We start from the raw sequence: 22,439 nt of genomic DNA on the forward strand, positions 1-22,439 counted from the left end.
ACTGTTTGATGTCTTGCTTAATGATAAAGAAGATGGGCTTAGCCCACTTAAATATATATGATCAGAGGGCTAGACCCCCTGACAACGAATACAACGCTCTGAGATAAATAGAAAAGTAGAAAAACTAGGTCCCCCTATATCTAGGTAGTCTATCACCCTAATCCAGTATAGCGCCTACCTCGTTATTAGCGTAGTCTAGCGTAGTTGCTTGCTAAGGCCTTACTGTTTATAGCTGTCCTATTGCCTAAGTTCGAGTTGTTTATTTATATTACTTAGCAAGCCGCTAATTGGCCTTTCTTTACTTTGTACATTTATATATTGTAACTACGTTATACTGAGTATATCTACTAATTATATACGATCTAACCTCGCCTACTATTATTTAAACCCCTCCTCTTATATAACCTAACTCTCTTATATTCTCTTCCTATACCTAACGTACGCCTCCCCTTTCTCTCCTACAATCCGTTCTTCCCCCTTCTTATATAGTAATATCGTTCTTCCTATTCTACCTTATATACATTTCTTTTCTTTTGTACTCCTACCTTACATTTACCTATATCTTTAAATATATTGCTCACTTTTACTCTAGCTTCTATAAAAGTCTCTTTGTCCCCCCCCTCGATAGCGATATAGTTCCGAAACTCGTCTACTACGTTTATATATAGGAACGCTAAAATGTTAGTCGCTACTATTGCTTTTAGAGGTAGTAGTATAGGCCACTATCCTAGTAGCGATAATAATAAAGACTATAATATAAATACTTCTAGGACAACTCTGTTATAGACTTAAGTCGCTTGCTAACTACAACGTTATAGAACTGAAATAATCGCTAGAAGAATAATAAGCTATCGATTAGTAGGTTCATTGTTGAAGGAGACTTTAACGACAAAGAAAATAAACTGCTCCTCAACAAGGGAGAGTTCTATATATAGTATATCGCTCGCCTTCTTAATAGCACTAAGGTCGAATATACTCTTGGTTATAGTAAATCCTACAAAGAATATTAGAGGGCCTATACTATATACGAGTAGAACTCTGTATTATAAGCAACAAACCCTTACCTTTAGTCTAGTCTAAAGAAAATCCTTAAAGTGTACAATATAAGCTAGGCTATTAAGACCTTAGCTTAGAAGAAGACAAGCTTATAGCTCGCTCGCTATATGGTCCTTAAATGCGAATTCCAGAAGTTGATATAGTCTTTCTAGACTACTTTTAACAACGTATAGACGTATCGTGTCCCTACCTAGCTAGCACTGCTCCTTCTATCCGCTATTGAGTAGACCCCGACTTACACTATCTCCTAGACCCTAGTCGCCTCCTCTACTATACCGAGCTACTATAAAGCTTTAGTGCTCTATAACTCGCCTACCTTCTCCTTAGACTACTCTACCTAGCTAGCCGCCTATCTAACTTATTGTTTAATAAGCAATGAAGAAGCCTATTAACGTAATATATACTATCTAGTCGATACTATTACAATAGTCGTTAATATTAATAACCGTCTCGTCGACTATATTTTAAATTCGTTATAGTCTAGCCTCTCTCTATAAGGCGGCTATAGTATAACTTCTACTAAGCACGATATTGCCCTAGTTCCCTTCGTCCTATATCTTTAGCGCTATCTATCCTCTCCCTTTAAGAACCTCGTCTACGCCCTTTAGGAACGTACTAATCCCCCTCCCTAGACCCCTAGTAGGTCCAATAGATAGTCGATTATAGAGGTACTCTCGTCGTTTAACAAGGGTATTAAATACCTACTTACTAGCGATATAGTACTATCTAGAGACGAAGAGGCTATAGAGTAGGGCTAGAGATAGCTCTGTCCTTTATTATAGCTCTACTCCTACTTTATTCTATACTTTGACCTATTATCGAACTAACCTATCGACTAGAGCAGTTGTAGCAACTTTGATATTCGCCTTCGCTTTACTTTAGAGATCCTAGAGTAGATAATATATTGGCCGCTAACTCTACCTCCCCTTAGCTTATACCTAGGTATCCCGTAGTACTATAGGATTAACGCTAAAGTAAAGCTAGAGGACTATCTATATCTAAGGAAAGAGACCTAATTGGTATATCGAGGCCTCTCTACGCTTATATTTTTCTTATCGTTCTTTTATAATAAGGCTATAGCTAGACGTATTAAAGTGACTATATACCTAGTAGTACTACTGAGCTATATTCGTTTTATCATTGTTGTTTCTTATAGGGTAGTTTATATATAAACATTACATTTTCCCTTCCTCCTCTAGTTCAACGTTGGCCTATCGTTATATTATATATCTCCCTATTCTTATTTAAATTTGTCGAATATAGTAGTATCTAAGAAGTTCTTTAAAGGCTTCTATATTAGTTTGTTGTAACCTACCTACTTAATATATACATTATAGTTGTTTCCCCTCCCTCTAGTATTCTAAACTTTAAAGATCGCCTCTACCCTATACTTCTACTAAGGAATACTCTCCTTCGATATAACCTATATAGGGCCTAGCTACTTATCTATAACTTTCTATAAAGGGAGCGGATTAGAGGCTACTTACTCGACTAGATTAATATAGAAAGTTAGGTATAGACTATTTAATATATTAAGTATCACCGTTAGAGGGGTAGGTACTATAACTACTTTATACTTAGTATTTAGCTAGTTAAGTTTCTTACTAAGGCGGTTCGTCTTTATATTATATAGAAAGAGCTATACCTTGTCCCCTACTTTAAACCTCTTAGCTAGGTAGCGAGAGCGGTTTATATTTGCCTACTACTACTACTATATATATACAATAGCTATTTAGGTCTACTCTATTCCCTTCTTTAGATAGCGGAGGAACCTAGTAGTATAGCCCTCTAAGGTCGCTATAAACGTCGTTAAGATTATAATAAGTTGTATAAGGCTTATATTAAACTTATAGAGGAGGTAGTTTAGGCTTACCCTAGTTATAAATAAGTCTCTATTGTTAAATATGAACTAGTAGGCTAGGAGGTGTTTAGGCTAGTTGTACTATATAAAGGAGACGAAGATTTAAAGGATAGCCTATACCTTTTAGTTAATCTACTCTATTCCCCTATCTATCTAGGGATAGTAAAAAGTTGATAGGAGCTACTCTGCCTCTACCACCTTATATAGTATAGTCTAGAATCTATTTAACTAGTTCGACCTATAGTCGGTTATAATTTAAGTCGAGAACCTATAGAAGCGCTATTATATATTATAGAACTAGAGGGTATACTCTTCTACTTCTATTAAATATATCGCCTTAAGCTATATATATTTAGAGAGGTAGTTAGTAATTACTATAAGGTAGCTAGGCGCCCCCTCATCTTTTATAGGGAGGTCGGTTATAAAGTCAATAGAGATCTACTTTTAGAAGCGATTAAGGATAGGTAAAGGTTATAAAAGCCTTTGACATAGCTACTAGGAGATCTTGCTCTAATAGCACTGATTGTAGTTCCTAATGAACTGCTTTATATTAGACGATATAAGGTCCTAGTAGTAATCTCTCTAAAGCATTTTAAATAGCTTATTATATTCTAGATATCCTAATATAGCTAAGTTATAGATCTATTAGATAATTATAGTAGTTAGGGGCTCCTATATAGGGAGCTAAAGATAGCTATAGAACTAGAGTACGCTTTATATATTGAAGGAGTAGTCTATAATCTAGGTTTACATTGTATTCGCCTTCTTTAGAAACTTCTAAGCTCTATTGTAAATGGCCTAGAGCTAATAAATATAGTACTTATCTCCGACAATACCCTTGTCCTATAGGGCTATAAGCTACTTATCTTCGAAGAGCGTCTCTTCTATAGGTAACCTAGCCTCCTCTTATACGCTAGTCTAATATACCTTGATTGGAGGGAGTAGCTAAGCAATATACTAGCTATCTTTAGGCTCGTCTTATTTACATTAAGAGAGTATATCAAAGTATAAAGCTTAGAATCCTAGCTAGTACTTTAGCTTAAAGTTGAATAGGGAGAGTGTCTTCGCCTATTAGGCTTATCGTTCATTGATTAGATATAGCTAGGTAAAGTACTTAAGGTTCTTATAGTCAGTTAAAATAATAAAGGGGGCTACTATACTCCAAAGCTTTATCGACTAGGCTTTAAGATATAAGATAATAGCTAATAGCTCTTTATTATAGATAGTATAGTTACACTTAGTAGGGCTTAGTTTTATAGAGTAGTAGGCTATAGGGTAAAGAACCCTATCCTCTCTCCGCTAAGATAAGTATCTACTAAGTACTATACTAAAATAGTCCACTTCTACAATTGTCTCTCTCTTAGGATCCTATTAGGCGAGGATCGGCTTTGATATAAATATAGCCTTAAGTATATCGAAGGCGTCCTACTCCTCTTTGCCTTAGCGGAAGGGGACATTCTTATAGGTAAGGCGTATTAATAGGGCCGCCTTCTTAGAGAAGTTAGGGATAAAGTCGCAATAGAAATTAGTAAATCCTAGGAAGCTCTATACTCCTTGGACCTTATAGGGTGCCTTCTACTTATAGATAGCTTTAATCTTCTTAAGGTCGAGGCGAACATAGACCTTTACCTCTACGATATACCCTAGGTACTTAACTTCTTTTACTATAAATATATATTTCTTAAGATCTAGATTGAGGCCTATATCCCTTAGTCTTCGGAGGACTTTATATACCTTCCTTATATAGTCTTTTCAGCTCCTGTTTAAGTATACTAAGACGTTGTTAAGGTATACCGTTATATAGTCTTCTAGCGTTAGACCGAAAGCGTTATTAATATATCTCTAAAACGTTGTAGAAGTATCTATAAGCTTAAAGGGGTAGACTAGCTACTCGAATAGTCTAAACCTTATATAAAACGCTATAAAGTACTTGTCCCCCTTAATTATCTAGATATAGTAGAATATAGCTTTAACGTCTAGCTTTATAAGCTGTTACACATAGATGGTGCTCGATGACCATCTAGCGGTAAACGTGTAAGGGTAAGAAAGATCAATGCCTCTCAGCCTCGTCAGCTAATGAGGTGGCACTCTTGAACACTAGTATATATTACAAAAGTATATTGATGTAGTCTACTGTTCTATAAAGGGGTTATAGGCGAAGTTCCCTTTTTTAAAGGAACGCTCGTTACCCCTGACTGTGGTACGGTTATAGGTGCCTTTACTACAGTTGCGTATAATAAGTGCCTAGGGATAAGAAGAAAAAGATGGCGTCCTCACTATTATTATAGAACTTAATATAGGATAAAGAAGTATATAGAAAGGAAGAAAACTAATCTACATTATACCCTATATAGGATTTCTATATCTATTATCCTAGTCTATAGTAAGGTCCTTCGTTGTGATTTGCCTATTCATTTGTTCTACTTGTCTAGGTCAACGATACTATCGCTAGTATATAGGTCGTCCCTAGCTACCTTCGACGTCTTTGTAGCTACTCTATGTTTAACGGATATAAATATCTTTTTAACTTTCTTAGAAGGACGCGTTGGCGTCTCCTACGCCTTGTCGTCGATTATTACTTTTCTTTGACGCTTACTACCTATAACCTCGATAGTTTTAGCTCCCAACGTCGATTAGGTATCGTCGTTACATTGACTCTATAGCGTCTTAGCTAACGTTATTAGTACAACTAATAGCGTAGCTTTGGCTATAGGTGTCTTACTTAGCGTCTTCTATATAAGCAACTATATAGCTTTAATAGCGTATACTATAGTCGTAGTTGTAGTATAAACGATCTTAGGTACCGCTTTATAGTAGTTAGTAGTCTAAATAGATGTTCTAGCTTATTTTGTAATAGCTACCTTTATAGTAGATAAGTCTATTGTAGTAGCTTAGGTCTCGATAGTCGCTAAGCAATGCTTAACGTCCTATATACGTTATACTAGTCCTATATAAATGCTATTACGTAGGTTCACTATCGTTTAAGTAGCGAGGTCGATCTTCTCTAGAAGAGCGTTGTTCTTATAATAGAGATCCGTTATAGTCTTGTTGTATACTAGCTATAAGTCGCTAATCTTTACTATTTAGTAATAGTATATATCATTAAGGTCGCCTTAGAAGGCAAGACTACTAAGATCTAGGTTATTAGCTTTGCTATTTGCTTCCAATATACTAATAAACTTTGTTGATTCTACTATAGTTTTTTCGACTTCCTTAATATAGATTTGGTATTTCTAAGCGAATTGGAGTAGATCTTTAGTTAGCGTTTATACTGTTTTTATATCCGTTTATAGAGATTTAATAGCGTTATCGTTTATAGTAACTATATAGCTAGCACTGCTCGCTATATCTATAGCTTAGGCGTTGTTGTAATAGGCTAGTCCAAGCTTTGCTAATATTACGTTTATAGAAGGGTTGCCCTCGCCTTTAAGCGAGATATAATGTAATATAAGGATTTCTATTATAGTCGATATATAGCTTACTATAACTATACCTATCTTTTAGAACTCTTTAAGAGCTCTTTTGATCGTACCCTTAATCCTCTAAATATATAGGTTATATACGAAGCTAGTAGGCTTGTTACCGAAATCCTTCTTTAGGACTATACAGTAGAACCTAGCGAATTACATCGCTAGCTTAGCTATATATTCGTTATTATAACCAAAATCTATATATATATAAGCAAGTACTTCGTTTATAGTAGCGATATACTTATTTATAGCTTTAGTTAGGCGCTAAGAGTACCTATACGATATATAGGTTTCCTAAAGCTCTAGGATACAGTGTAGCTCGGTCGCTATATCCTCTTTATCATTAGTGTAATTAGCACTATCATCGTCGGAGATGTCTAGGTCATCGTTAGTTGTAGTAGCCTCGTCTTCTAACGCAATATATAGAGCTTATTAGACTTCCTAGCGCTATACGCTAGTGGAGGAGACGTTGCTAGTTTCTAGATACTTAATCCCTAGTATATATTGTAGAGGCTACTCCCCTTCTATATATTTATAAGTTAAGAGAGTTTCTAAACGCTCTTATATAGCGTTGCTATCTAGCGCTTTATTATAGTCCTTATAGACTTTCTATTCGTTGTTGGACACTACGATAAGGTCTATAGTGACATTCTACTATTGCTCCTTATAAGTGGTCTCTAAGCTATTTTAGATTACTTTGACTATATCAGCTTCTTTAGCGGCCATTATTTCGTTGTTATAAATAGTTCTAGTAGCAACGTCTTTAGTGATAGCCTAATAGGATATAGAAGCTCCTAGGGTATACGAGGGAACACTAGGTGTATTGTCGATTTTCTTTGCTCCTTCTATTTGCTTAGCTATAAGTTAAACGTTCTTTCTCTTCTAGGTATTGGTAGTATAGCCTTTAGTAGGCGTCTTTCTTATATAGGGAGGTATCTTATAAACGACGAAAGCTAGTCGGGTATCTCCCTCTATAATGTTGATACAATTGTACTTAAGTACTTCGCTACTTAATAACGTTAGCGAGCTAAGAGAATCGACTATATAGTCGCCTCTATCGTTGATATAAGTACTACGAGAATATATAGCGGATTATCTCGATTCGCGAATATAGTATAAACGTATACCGACTGATAGTAGTTTGTATAAATGTATATAGCTTAGTGATAAGAAGGTCTAACGATCGATTGTATAGCGAATATAAATGACTATAATAAGGAATTGTTAAGGAAGATAAATATATTAAAGTTAATATATAAAGAGAAAGGAAATTGTAGTAGCCTATATTAGGCTATTCTAGAAGTAAATAAAAACAATAATGTAGTACCTATAGCTAATGAATAGTGTTGCTATCTAGCGATAGCCGAAGAATAGAACATTATACCCTCAAGGCTCGAAGCCCTATATCTTAATAGCAATAGGATAGCTTTCCTTAACTATTTATAGGTCAAGGTCAATAGCAAATCTATATATAGGAAAATTAGGATAAGCAAAGTACTTAATGAACTAAATGACTATAATTTTATAATTAAAAGCGTTAATAATATCTAAGTAAAGGGTAAAGAGAGGAAAAACTAGGAGATCTATAAAATAGAGGACAATACTTATATATCTAGTAGCGGTATAGCGGTAATAGATATACTAAAGCGAATATATTCTAATAAGGAAAATGTAAGTAAACGAAAGAAAGAGAGGGAAATAGGAAAGAAGGAAAGGGAAAGTTAATAATAATATAGTTGTCAGTGGTCGCTGCCCTTCCTCTATAGTAGCTTAACGATAACTTGGTTTTAGGATTAAGGAATCTCCTTTACTTCTTTCTATTCTTTAGTAGCGATACCCTTATTATAGTGTTCCTTCTTCTAGTCGATAGGGTACGCCTTTTTATACTCTTCGATAAGTTCTTTAGTACCGTCAATAAGCTAGATATATAGGATCTACTAGTTGTCCTTGGCGATAAATCCTTTCTATTATACTAGATATTCGACTTTAGGTCTTCGGTTCCTCTAGATAATACGTCGTTATACAATTCTCTTAATTTCCTAATGCTCGTCTTCGTCAACGATTATAGGGCTAGGGGGCTCTATGTTATAGCTAAAGGGGTCTTTCCCCTAATTTAGTTTCTATAACTAGGAAATTGAAACTATAGGATAGACTTTCTAACTAGCTAGGAAGTTAAGTTCGTAGACGTTCTTATCGATTTTATAGACAATCTTAAATGGTCTTGCCCACTATAGCGACTACTTTCGTTTAGGCTTTCCTAGGAGATAGTATCTATTGTATAGTCGTAGGTAAATAGTGTCTCCTACTTTGAACTTAGTAGGCATATACTTGTCGTTGTAATATATCTTTGCAATAGTGTTTATATAATCGATCTATTCTACTACTTCCTCTTGATATTGCTGTCTAAGGATATTAATAGCTTTGGCGGAGGTAACAGTACCCTTCTTATAATAAAGTATATCTAGGATAGAGCGTAGTTTAAAGCTATATACCAATTCGTTTAGCGATCTTCCAATAGTGACTACAAGTATATTATTGAGGTTATACTACAACGTAGAGAGAAGTAGAGGCTATAACGTTTCTAGTTTTTCTATAGCTTCTATATAGATAGCGATTTCTATTGTCTAGTTTATCCTTTCTAACTAACTATCCGTCTAGGGATAATAGGCTATTGAGAAAAGGAGGTTGACGCCTAGGATATAAAAGATTTCCTTCTATAGGTTAGAGGTGAACTTAGTATCTTAGTCGCTAATGATTTATACTAGGAGTCCCTAATCTATATACGTTAACGCTTTAAGGATTATAACGGCTTATTCCTCTACTAACATTTTATTGTTTTTAGCTACGAGAAGCTTCTTCTTACTAAACTTATAGGTGATAGTGTATATAGTATTGAGGATTAAGTACTTTTTTATTGACTACAGTGTCCCTTTAGAGGATATAGTAGGCAAACCAACGATAAAATCTATAGTAATAGTGTAGAAAGGCTATAGCGATATTCGAATTGGCTAAAGGTCTCTAGGCTTTAGTTCTCTTAAGGTCTAGTTCTCTCTATATATAGGGTAGTGCTAAACGTATTTATATATTATCTAGCGCTTTCGGTTAAACGCGAATACTAAGAGGTTCGCTATTATATTGTCTATACTAAAGTAGTAAGTATTGTTGTATATAATAGTAAGAATGTCCTTAATATAGCTATTAAGGATATAAAGCTTCTTCACTCCTTTATAGTCGATATAGTAGAGGAGACTATCCTTTAGTTCGTAGAGTCTAAGCTATAGCTTTCGGTGCTACTTTCTTTATAACTCTCCTTCTTGCTCTTTATATTCTCTTTGTTTAGCGATCTTCTTAGCTCGTTCTTCCGTATTGTAGAGACTCTTAATGATCTTATTGTATTAGTAGTCGTTAAAGTAAGCTATAATTAGCTTAGCTTTAAACTCGTCACTAATAATTAGTTCGAAAGTGCTAATATCTATAGCGTAGTATTCCTTAGTATTGATCTAGGTAGTGGACCAAATGTCCTCTAGTTCGTTAATAGCGTCTTAGGTTTTGTTAGAGGCGTCCTCTTCGAAGGTCGATAGGCGTAATAAAGTATCTAGTACAACGTTGAGCTTTCTTAGTATATAGAAAATGTTGAGATCGAACTAGGATAGCCAATTTATAGCGTTAACGAGCTTTAGATTAGCCTTTACAAGGTCTATAGTAGTAAGAGATATATATTTTACAATGCCTCTAGTTGCTATATAGTCTATTAGAATGTTTATAGGGTATTAGTTTGACTATACTATTTTTTAGAGCTTTTTAACTACCTATACGACAATAGCGACTTCTACTTTTGTACTTCTATATTTCCTTTCTACGTTAGAAGTTAGGTAGGACAAGAATATAATAGGCTAGATCTTATTGCTTAGGATATCTTAGCTAGGGATATTAGTGCTATCCTATTCGCTATAGAGTTGAAAGACGATTGCTCTATATCCTTTACCGCTTACGTTAAGCTTAATGAATAGCGGCTTATTAGGATAGTAATAATATAGGAAGTACTACTTATATATAGATATTCCTATAGCAATCTAAAGGACTTTAGTTCTATTGGCGTAGGCTCGAATTTAGTATTCGAAGTGAATACTTTCTTAGTGTTCTTCGACTTAGCGATAGGAAGATCTCCGCTTACTCTCCCTTAGGTAAGGAGCTTGGTTTTATAGTCCTATAGAGGCTACGCTTTCGCTATATACTATAGGATGCCCTTATATAGCTATCTAGCTATACTAAGGTACTGCTCTAAGGTCTTAAAGGTATTAGAGAACTTAAGTTTCTTAAATATAGCGATCCTATTGTCCGTCTTAGCTACTCCTTCGCCATTGACTATATAGCTAAATAGTCTTATTGATAGGTAGGCTACGAAAGATTTTTCTATCAAAATATAAATGTATACCTTGTCGAGGATATCGAGAACCATTTTAATATACTTAAGGTGCTCCTCTATATTCTTATTGGCGATAATAATATCGTTGATATAGATGTATATAAAGTGCTTATACTTATAGAATAAGCAATCTATAAAGCGCTATACGAAAGTTGGTAAGTTTTTAAATCCTATTAGTATAACGTTTAAGCGTTCTAAACCTCTAGGACTAATAACCACTATATAGTCATAGTGTTCTTCTACGATTGGAAGTTGGAAGAAGAATCTAGAGGCGTTGAATACTATAAAGATCGTATTGCTTATTATTATATTTATAATATCGTCTTAGTTAGGCAATAGGTATATATCTAGTACCACTAACGTATTTAGAGGCTAGAGGTCTACTATAGCTTTGCCTTTCGTTTTTCTAGCAACTATATAGTAGACTACGAAGATTAGGTAAGCGATAGGGGTTGGCTAGTCTATAAAGTCTATCTTTCTTTATATATATAGTTTGTTATATTCTTCGTCGACGATCGCTTAGTCTTTAGCGCTTAGTAGGTAAACCTAAATAGGCTTAAGCTAATTCTACTATTCGTCGATAAACGGAATTCTTATCTTCTGATCCTTTGGTATAGGGACAGTGCTATAGTTATAGAAGATGTTATACTTGTCTAGTAGTGCCTTTATCTCTTCTATATATCGTTTGTCCCTACTATAGACGTTTACCCCTACTACTGACTTGATATATAGGATGTTGTCTAGTTTCTCGATGCTATAGGATAGTATATAGAACTCCTACTTAGTAGATAGCTTATACTTATCCTCTATTAGTATCTTCGTCATTAGTTCCTTATTGCTAGGCTCCTATTGTATAGTCGTTGTTATCTATCTATATTTGTCGTCTATAACGTTATCCTAGGTCTATTATATAAGGTTCTATACTATCGTTTAGATGTCCTCCTCTAAGCTATATTGAAGAAGGTGTCTAATACACTATCCTTCGACAATGGTGATTAGGCGAGCGGTATTGTTCTTTACGACGGCCTAGTATATACTTTTTATATCTACAATAGCGTCTAATATACCCTCAACGTATAAAGCGAAGTAGAACTTACGTTTCTAGCTACCTAGATTGTCGTTATCGATATCTATATATTCGAATATAGTTTTAATTAGATATTCTGTTATAGGTACGACCGTTATAGTGTTTACGGCTTTCACCTTCTAGATTGTTCTTTTCCGTTTTATATATACCCTTACCTTTATATTGTAGATGGATTAGAAGTAATAGGTAGATATATTAAGGTCAATCTTTACTTTGTTATAGAGTATAAATTCAATTCTAATCAATAGTTTCGTTCCTAAACCTTTAATAACGTTGGCTATTATAGTGAAGTGACTATCTATATTGGTACTATAGACGATTCTTCGAATATAGAAGTTAAACTCGATTTACTTTTTGACTTCGGTATAGGCTCTAACGCCTTTAACAAAGTATAGCTTTACGTTAATCCAATGTAGGTTCTTAGCCTACTTGGAGATGAATTCCTTATCGACAAGGTTGATATTACTACCTATATCGAAGTAAACCTTAGTGCCTAGCTCGCTTAGGTTTACACTAATGTTGATTATAAAGTATATAGCTTATTTGTCTAATGCTTTTAATAGCGGTATATATAGCTATACTTTTACAATCTGTTCTTCGATTAGTATAAAGTTTATATCTTTATTATTAAGCTTATCTTCGTTGTTACTAAGGTCGTGCTAGCGGTCTATTTAAGGTTATATAGGTTTATACTTATCTTCGTTGCCATTATTGGCTATATATTCGAAAAGCTTACAATATATCGTAAAGACTCTACTATAGACGGTATATTGCTAAATCTATAAAAGTTGTCGTAGTAGTTTGTTCTAGCTTAGTCTAGGCTAGCGAAAGGTGTAATATAAGTAGTAAGAACTATCGGCTTCCTTATCTTCTAATTCCTCGTCTTTAGCTTCGATGTTATATTTATCGATAAGAATATACTTAGTCTTCTCTAGCATTTTACAATAAAGGTTAACGTCTTTGTCGTCTCCTATTACTATAATCTCACTATAGTATAAGAAGGTACTATCTTCGAACTACTTCTTATATATATATATCCAAATCCGTTAAAGTCGTCGAGGTCGAGGTAGTCTTCTCTAGTTGCTATTGTCGCTTCTTCTCTAGCCATTGAACAGTCTAAGTCCTCCTCTATAATCGTTGAATAGTCGGTATCCTCTTCTATATCTAGTTGTATTATAGAAGTTTCGGTTATCGAATAGTTGTATTTAGTTACTATCTCTATATTAATTGTTTTCAAATCGCTAAGGTTTGTCCTTATCTCTTCTCTAAGGATCGTAATGTCCTTTTTTACTTCTTTCTATCTAGAAGGCTCTACTATCCTCCTAGTTGTCTTCTTATCCTTCGTCGTTGTACTCTATATCTATATTGTTGGTAATAGGACTATAGCCAATAATATAGCCCTTAGCGACGTCTTAGCGAAGCTTGTCTTTGACGATATATACTTTAGTATTAAGAATACTAAGGAACGTATTTATCTCTATAGTTGTATCTAGTTTAGGGTATAGCTAGCGAAGTTCTAGATAGAGGCAGTTGTATAGATGTATTAGACGTTGCTCCTTAGTAGTATCTCTTTAAATATATATATATTTAAAGTATTCTATAGTGAATTTCTAGATTAGCTTGTCTTCGTAGTTGTCCCTTATAGTATACTAGTTTTCGTTTAGCTATTTCTCCGCTTTATACCTCTTGATACTAAACTCCTTTTTCAAACGTTCGGTCTATACTTTTATAGATATAGTCAGTGCTACCTTTTTTATAGTAGAGAGCTGCTATTTGTACTATTGTAGCATTGATCCTCGAAGTAGAGTCTATATCTCTATATATAGGGTCTTTTCTCTTACTAGATAATATCTAATAACCTAATTTACCTACTTAACCCAAAGGTTGACGTCCCTATAGTATAGCTATTGTTTATTATACTATAGGTTCTAGGGTTCTTTAGCTTTATTCTCTATATCTAGCTAGAAGAGACTAGTGTCCTAAATCTTTTATTTCGACGTAGGTATAGACGGTTGTAAAGACATAGTGCTTTTATCCTCGGTTTTAGGCTAATGGTCTTCTATATCTATAGCCCTATTCGCCTTTTCGATTATAACGTTTAGGTTCTCTATTATTTTAGCTATCTAGGTAAGAAAGTCCTATATAGTGAAAGCGGCTTAGATGTCTATAGCTCTAGCTACTTGTCTAGAGGGTCTAGCTCCTTGTCTAGAGGGTCTAGCTACTTGTCTATATAGTAGGCTTAGTATCTTTTAGAATAGTAAAGAGACATTGGAATCGACTAAACTGTTTATATATTCTATTCTAGGGTTCTAAATGACTATACTTAGTCTAGGAAGCCTAGATAGGTGCTAAGATAGTTGGCTAGGCGTCTATAGTAGCGACTAGGGAACTTAGTTGAAAGTGCTAATTAGCTAAGCTATTAGAGATAATAGGTTTTCCTCTTTAGGTTGTTGGTTCTAAGGCGATAGATCCTACAATCCTCTTTATAGTCCTTAGTAGTATCTACTAAGATTATAGCTATTAACGATATAGGTTTTATATCTCTATTAAAGAATAGTTAATATATTCTAGGTTTCTAGTTGCTCCTAGAAAGTTAAGCTTAGTAGAGTTGTTAGCTAGTTCTTAGTTGGATTATATCTAGTTCTTACCGATATTTTTAGTGATATAGCTAGTCTTAGTTATTAATTGTTAGTCCCCTAAGGCTTCAAGGTCTCTAGCGGTCCCTAACTCTCTAGTATTAAAGTCTTTAGCGTTTCTTAGGTTGAGTCCTTAGTCTCCGAAGTAGCGTCTTCGATCCTAGGGTCTAGGATAAGGTTCTTACTAATAGCTACTTAGACTTTGTGCCTAATAGTTGTAAAGTAGGTATAAGGAATATAATTGTCGAATATCTAAGAGGGAAGATACTCTACAATATACAGTGTTTTAATGTACTGTTGAATATAGACGTCTCCTTCTAGTACCTCTTCGAGTAATGTTATAGCTTCTAGGTATTAGAGTTCTTAGGGATTAATAGCGGTTACCTACTAGACGTTGTAGATAACCTCGAAGTCCTTAATAAACTTAAGTATCTACTATATATCCTTATAGACATTGGCGTTTATAAAGCTTAAATCTATCTAGCTTCTAATTCTTTGTAAATACTTAGTACTAGAATAACGGTAGTTAGGTTGTAAATTAGTTTATTATAGATTGTATACTTTGAAGTTTACTCCTTTATAAAGGAGTATTATCTACCTTAGGTATTACTCTATATAATTTACTAGGTGTAACTCGTAATGTCTTCTAATCCGAACTTAGCTCCCCTCGATAGGAAGCAAATAGGTTCGAATCGTTAGTAGGCACCACTTGTTATATATAGATAGTGCTCGATGACCATCTAGCGGTAAACGTATAAAGGTGAGAAAGATCAATGCCTCTTAGCCTCGTTAGCTAATAAGGCGGTACTCCTAAATACTAGTATATGTTATAAAAGTATATTGATGTAGTCTACTGTTCTACGAAGGGGTTGTAGGCGAGGTTCCCTTTTTTAAGGGAACGCTCGTTACCCCTGACCGTGGTATAGTCATAGGTGCCCTTGCCACAGTTGCATGTGATATAAGCTATTTAGCCTTAGCTAGGGACTAAAGAGTCTCTTTAATTAGGGGGAGTAGGTACCGGTCCTGCTTAGTAATCTTGTTTAAGGCTCGATAGTCTATATAGAACCTCTATCCTCCTCCTAGCTTCTTTATAAAAAGGATTAGGGTAGCTACCAATAAAGAGCTTACTTAGATCTATCCCTTATCTAATAGGTCTATAACCTACTTCCGAATCTTTAAAAGATAGTCCTTTAGTATATTGTACAAAAGTCCCTATAGGAGCTTAGAAGGCTTTCCGTCTAGGCTTGTCTTAAGATAGATATAATAGTTGGCCTCCCCCTAATAAGGGGGTAGGTCGTTCGCCTTCTCTTTGTCGAAGAGGTTGGCAAAGTTATATAGCTCCTTTGGCAAGGCGACCTTTAGGTCTAGGTCAGTGTTAAGCTAGGAGATAGCCACTCCTAGTATAGTGGTCATCTTATAGATACTAATAACGAGGAACATATCTTATACCCCTTTAGACTTCTTCCTTTATACTCTATAGGCTAAGCCTACGAATATTGCATTTATAATTAAGGTAGCGTTAGCTTCCTTCCACTATAAAGAGCATTTATATACCTATAGGCCGCTTTACGAATTAACGATAAAGACCCTATTAGCTAGGTCTAGTATAATCTTATAGTAGTTTATCTAAAGAAGCTTTAATATAACGTCGTAGGCTAGCCTTAATACGATATAGAATATAGTAGCACTAATCTACCTATTAATATCTATTATAACGTAGACAATATATATAATTTTCTTTATAATTTACACCTCTTTAACTATAATACCTAAGGTATAGAGAGTCGATAGGCTTATCTACTTAATCCCTAACCTCTAATAAGCTTTCTCGCTAATAGTTCTATAGCTCTAGTACCTATTATCTATTTATATATTTATAAAACTAGAGGAGTTTAGGAAAATAAAGATAAGAAAGGGGGGCTTATCTATTCTTTCTCTAATCTCTATAAACTTGTTCTATAAGCGGCTAGGTCCTTTTAGCCCCTATATAAGACTTTGTATAAGGGCTACTCTTTTCCTTTCTCCTCTTTAAAGGGGGAGTCCTCCTTTACCTATTTTTTAGCCTCTAACTTATTAATATCGACCTAAGGAGCTAGTCTCTTAGCTAGGGCGAAGGGATAGATAGCTACGAAGTAGCCCTAGCGCCTATAATAGATATAAGCTCTAGCCTATTAGCGTACTATATATACCTTGTTGTTTACCTACTTTGCCTATAGTACGTTTATACCTCGTTTTCCTCTATTCCGCTACTACTTTCCTCTATAACCTCTATTAGCTCCCCTCTAGGCTAGGGCAATATAGGTTATATTGATCCTAGTTATCAATATATCTCTATCTACGTCCTTCTCTGTATCTATATTAGGCCTAGGTTGCTTACCCTAGGACCACTAGTGTCGTTCCTCTAGATAGAAGGCCTCTAGGTCGGTAGTAATCTTATAGTACTTTACAATAGCTATAGCGTAGTCGTTCTATAGGACCCCCTATCCTACTACAATATACTTCAACTTTAAGGAGAGGTATTATTATAGTCTAATAAGTTGTACCTTGTTACTCTAATTAAGTCCTTTAGCCTTCGATAGCTTCGCCTTAAAGCGAATAATAAAGGAGGAGAATAGCTCATTATCTCTTTAATAGAGTATATCTAGCTCTATTAAAGCTATAACCTATTTATAGAGGTCTATATAGACTATTATAAGATACTTAAGAAACGTTTCTAAGTCGTAGTTGTAGCTAGGTCCTTCCGATTTATAGAAGGCTACGACCTTGGCCTAGACCCTTCGACTAAAGTTCCTTTAAATAAATATCTACTAGTTGTAGAGACCTCTAATAAAGTCCTAGTCCACTATTAGAACATATATCATTGTAGCCTTCTAGGTAGTAAAGAGCTCCTTTTTACTATTGAAGGGTTGTCCTATAGAGAGGCGTTTCTACTACGTCTAGAGAGCTGCTAAAGCTATAGCGTTAGTCGTCGGAGCCTAGGCATTGGCTACTATAGGGGTGTTCATAGTCTAAGCTATAGCAATCTAAGCCGTATAAAGTTCCTTAATAGTTATATTCTAATGTACAATCGTCTCCTATAAGAGTTAGAAGTGTTTATAGACCTAATCTAGGTCTAGGATCTATAGGATGCCTAAGTTGTTTATAGTAGCGTCTAGTCCACTCGGTACCAACGTTGAAACGCTTAGTATACTACTCTCGTCTACGCCTAGAAGTAATAGCTACTTTATCTATACAAAGGTAGTTAAACTATAATGTACTAGCCTTATAGCATCTATAGATAAGCGTACAATGTTCTATTCAACTACCTTAAGGAAGGAAAAAGGAGAAGTATAGGCTACGGTCCTTGTATATAGAGTTTTTCAAGGGCTCGCAAAGTGGGTTCGGACCAACGTTATTCTAAGCGTAAGGCGGGCCCACTATAGGTCCGTCCTAGGGCTACTACGAATCCTAGGTGTAGCCCTATATACCTAGCCTAGGTATAGCCTAGTCTATAACAGTGATATAGCTAAAGGTCGTATTTGGAGAAGTAAATGGAAGCGGTAATAAACTGTCGATTAGCTTAATTAGTAGACGATATATCGAGCTAGGTCTATACAACGATGCTGTATATAGTAGCATAGTCTATAAGGACATTAACTAGAAGTCTAGCTAAGTATATTATAGTACAGAGCTTTTTAATAGCCTAGACTAGATAGGCGACCTCCTATTTCGAAGGTTTATACTATATCTCAGCCTTCGTTAGGCATTGGCTAAGGAACATAACTAGGAGCACCTAATTCGAAGGAATCGGTATACTAGGCTCCTATTTGTAGCTATCGTATAGATGAAACACTATTATACTGAATCTACGTTCTAGATAGCCGTCAATCTATATAAAGAGCTACTTATTAAAATTAAAGTGGTATAAAATAGTAGGATCTTCCTTATATATCGCCGCCTAGATCGCTTCGAAGGACAGCTTCTCTACTAGCGTAGGTTCAAAGGTCGTCTTTATATAGTAAGCGATCCTCTTAGAGGCGTTACCGGTCTCAATATAGCCTTCCTTATAGCTCTTTTTCAACAATATAATCTTACGAGCCTACAAAGGCTCTACCAGCTACACGTAGTATAGGATTAGGTGCTATAGAAAGCCTATAGCGCTAATATATTACTTGAGCGCCTTGAAGGTATACGGAAAGGCGAGCTACCTAAACGCTTTGACGCGCTATACGGCAGTTGTAAAGCCTAGGCTATCAACGTAGAAGCTAAACAGTTCAACGCTTAGATATCCTATATATAACTTAGTTAGTGAGAGAGCGATGTTCTTATCGGCAAAGAGGCTGAAAATCGTATTCAGATAGCGTATATAATCCTCAGCATCGTCCAAATAGATCACAATGTCGTCGATAAAAGCTTATATATATACTAAATACAGTTTAAACAGTCGATCTATAACACGCTATATATATATAGGCAAATTGCGATAGCCCATTAGGCAAACCGTAGGCTACTTAAGGCTATATAGCGCTAATCAAAGTGAATCAATTACAATATAGTAGATATACGCTAAATTAATAGAAAAACAAGATAGTATCGATCACTATAATAAAGCGCTTACTATATAACTTAGCAATGATCTCCGACTACAAGGGCAGAGGATAGTTATTAGGCACTATTATACAATTCAAGCTTTGTAGATCGATAACGACGTAGCCCTTAAGCTCTCTATTGCGCCCTAGCCTCTAAACAACGAATACCAGGTACATAAAAGGCGTAGCTCAGGTCGCCTAAGTTATATAGCCTTGTTTATATAGGCTATCGAAGGTCTTGTCGAGGACCTCTCGGTCCTTCTTGCTCAGTAGGTAGGATCGGGCGTTGACCTTTTGATTTTACTAGCCTTCGACCAGTGGTATATATATCAGTTCGTTAAAGCTCTGTCGAACGAGGCTATTATCTTTCTAGAGACTAGGATATTGCTCAATAATCTCGATAAAACAGTTAGCGATATTAGGATCCTCGATATATATATATACGCTATCCTTAGTAACGATTTCGTCTAGGTTCGGATCTATATAGAGGCCCAAGGTTAACTGCTTCTCTAGTACAAATGGCTTCTCTACTAGTTCGTTAGGGTTATTGGCCTATACTAGTTAGAAGACGTAATCGCTTATTGGCGTAGCAGAATCAGTGCCATTGAATTCGTTAGCAGAGACGGCCTTCGCAAGGTTAATAGCTAGGGGTATCGATAACTTGCTATAGCTATACCGAGCTACAGTTGCAATATAGTCATCGAAAGCGAATTCGCTATTGATTAGTATAACTATAGCAGACTACGCTGCTAAAGAAGGGGGTTCGATATCTACGGCTATAGCTAGGGTAGCTATCGCAGTCATTGCTATACTAGCTACCAATGCTATTAAGGCAAAAGTCTAGGAACATACTAGGAAACCGCTATCCTTACATTTATAGATCTTGCCAACTAGATATCGCTTTAGAATCTTGATAATACTACGTAAGGTGTTCTTAACAGCGGCTACCTTTATAGTCTTAGCTATAACTACAGTATAATATATAGCTAGATGGTCGAAATAGAATATAAAGGACTAGCCTTTCGGGAATAGCTTATATTCGACTAGGATTTCCGCCTCCTAGTTTAGCAAAAGTATAATCGTATAAGTAGTCTTAACCTTTCGAACGTATAGAGCTAAATACGCATTTATAGCGAATAGAATACTGAACTTAAGGGCCTAGAGGTCAACCTTCTTCGCATTGTAGTCGATCAAGGCGTAGTAGCTATCTAGAAAATCATTGCCAAGTAGAAGATTAGGTCCTAGGGAATCTACTACCTAGGCGAAGTAGATAAACTTGTACAAGGTAGGCTTACTATCTTCTATACCGGCTAGGAAAATAGTAAAGGTGGCCTAATATAAGAAGGCGAGCTTCTTATTACCTATACCTATCACCTTACCTTTGTGGCGTTCAACAGTGTAACTAAGGTAGTTCAACAAGTTTCGACCAATGATAGAACGGCTAGCTCCTAGATCGAGGTATACTTCTAGTTCTTTACTATCTTCCTTCGTATAGACGGCAATATAAAGGTAGGTATAGTTGCCTAGAGGGCTATCAATGCTATCATTCGCCTCTAGGGCGGGGGCTTCCTTAACTTAATAAGCGACGTTGGCGGCCTTAGGCTCGTAGTCAGAGGCTAACTTGGCTATAGATTCTATTGCCTTAGCAATAGACTCCTCTCTAAGGTCTCTAAGGTCTACTAATGAAGTGGTGCAAAACCTCCACACCAACCTACCCCACCACACCCAGAACCAGGTGTGCAAGATAGCTTCTAAAGGAATGTAGTGTCCCTTTGGACAGATGAAGATAGTACGTATCGAGTGGTAGGAAGGCTGTCTTCCAAGAGGAAGACATATAGCTTAGGTACGTCTAGTGGGATATAGCGGAAATATAAGAAAGGACAATAAGAATGCGGTCAGAGCTCAATAGCTCGAATGCCTATCGTCTAGATAGAGGTAGAACAATAGAAGGAGAGGCTCAATAGCCTTCCTAGAAGAAGAGGGGCCACCAACGTAGTATCAACGAACGTATATTGACAACTGTTTAATATTCTACTTTATAATAAAGAAGATAGGCTTAGCCTACTTAAATATATATAACTAGAGGGTTAGACCTCCCCTAGCAACGAATATAATGCTCTAAGACAAATAGAAAAATAGAAAAACTAGGTCCCCTATATCTAGGTAGTCTATTACCCTAATTCACACTTCCCTTTCGAGCTTGCTATATACTCCTATAGGTAAGCTCGTACTTTAAAAGCTCTCTAATATACGCCTCTCACCGTCGCTGCTCCTTGAGCTACTCTCTATATACGACTCTCTCGGCTCGCGAAGGTCTAGCTAGCTATAGTAGTTGATTACACTAGCTCTCGTACTCCTCTACCTCCTTAATATATATATCCTAGCCTTGCCACTATACCGGATACTTATACTTATAGGCAAAGGCACAGTCGTACGGGTCGTACAGTGGTAGACGAAGTAGACGTCTAGGCTTTGTAGGTTCTTTGCGAAGGCGTTTACTACGGTGCTGCACTAAGGGTGACGTTTAGCTAGATGACGTAGATGATCTTTACGCCTAAAGATGCTTCTGCACTAGAGTATAAGGTATCTCGAGGTAGTCTAGCCTCCTTATAAGTGTATAGACGAGCGTCTCCTCTTCTTAGAGGTAGGGATCAAGTGTCATCTTCTTAAGGGCTACTCGTACTAGTGCCCCAAGGTTCTTGACTAGGTTATTGCTAAAAAGGCGTTTACGGTCTATCTTATCTATAGAGGTATCGATAAGCCTTTGTATTATGGTTGCTCGTAGTATAGTAATCTCTATAATCTTAGCTCTAATATTCCACTAGGTCGATATATTGTTAAGATCCTTCGTAAATACCGCTAATGGACCTAAAGCAATTGGCTAGTCCTTTGGTCGGAGGGGTAGAACGGCGCTAAGTACTAGAAATGTGCCTTATAGCTATCGTCCAAGGTCGCCTATAGGGTCTTACAAAGGTAGTACACCGTTAAACTGTCTATCTAGTAGGAGTCTCGCGACCTTGCGATAATATACTTAGTACGCTACGTCCTTCTTTGACTAGGGCGCGAGGATGATTTAGACGGTGGCGATTACTCCTTCTTTGCTCTAGCTAGGGAGCTAGGCTTCCTTGAACGCTATTGAGTACGTAGCTAGGATCTTAAGTTCCATGTTATTAAAGTAGTCGCGGAGACATATAGGCAGGTCATCGAATTCAGAGGCATTGGGTATGAACATATCGTTGGCTTAGAGGACTTTGATCACCTCGTCTTCGTTGTACTCTGAGAGCGTAGGCTATATAGGTTTTTAGGTCGGAGACAATAGGTCCGGAGGGAGCTTG

General features: G+C 36.1%; 1 protein-coding gene across 1 annotated transcript; it reads right to left on the reverse strand.

Annotated features, from left to right (window-relative positions):
• Positions 1-18,740: 18,740 nt before the first annotated feature.
• Positions 18,741-18,926, reverse strand: THITE_2053570 (uncharacterized protein; the record flags this gene model as incomplete). Its single annotated transcript, XM_003655900.1, has 1 exon — positions 18,741-18,926. A coding segment is annotated over one exon (186 nt), but the record flags the coding sequence as incomplete, so codon positions are not given.
• Positions 18,927-22,439: the final 3,513 nt, after the last annotated feature.

The sequence above is a fragment of the Thermothielavioides terrestris genome, chromosome 4, assembly GCF_000226115.1.
Source record: "Thermothielavioides terrestris NRRL 8126 chromosome 4, complete sequence".
In the NCBI taxonomy this organism is placed as follows: domain Eukaryota; kingdom Fungi; phylum Ascomycota; class Sordariomycetes; order Sordariales; family Chaetomiaceae; genus Thermothielavioides; species Thermothielavioides terrestris.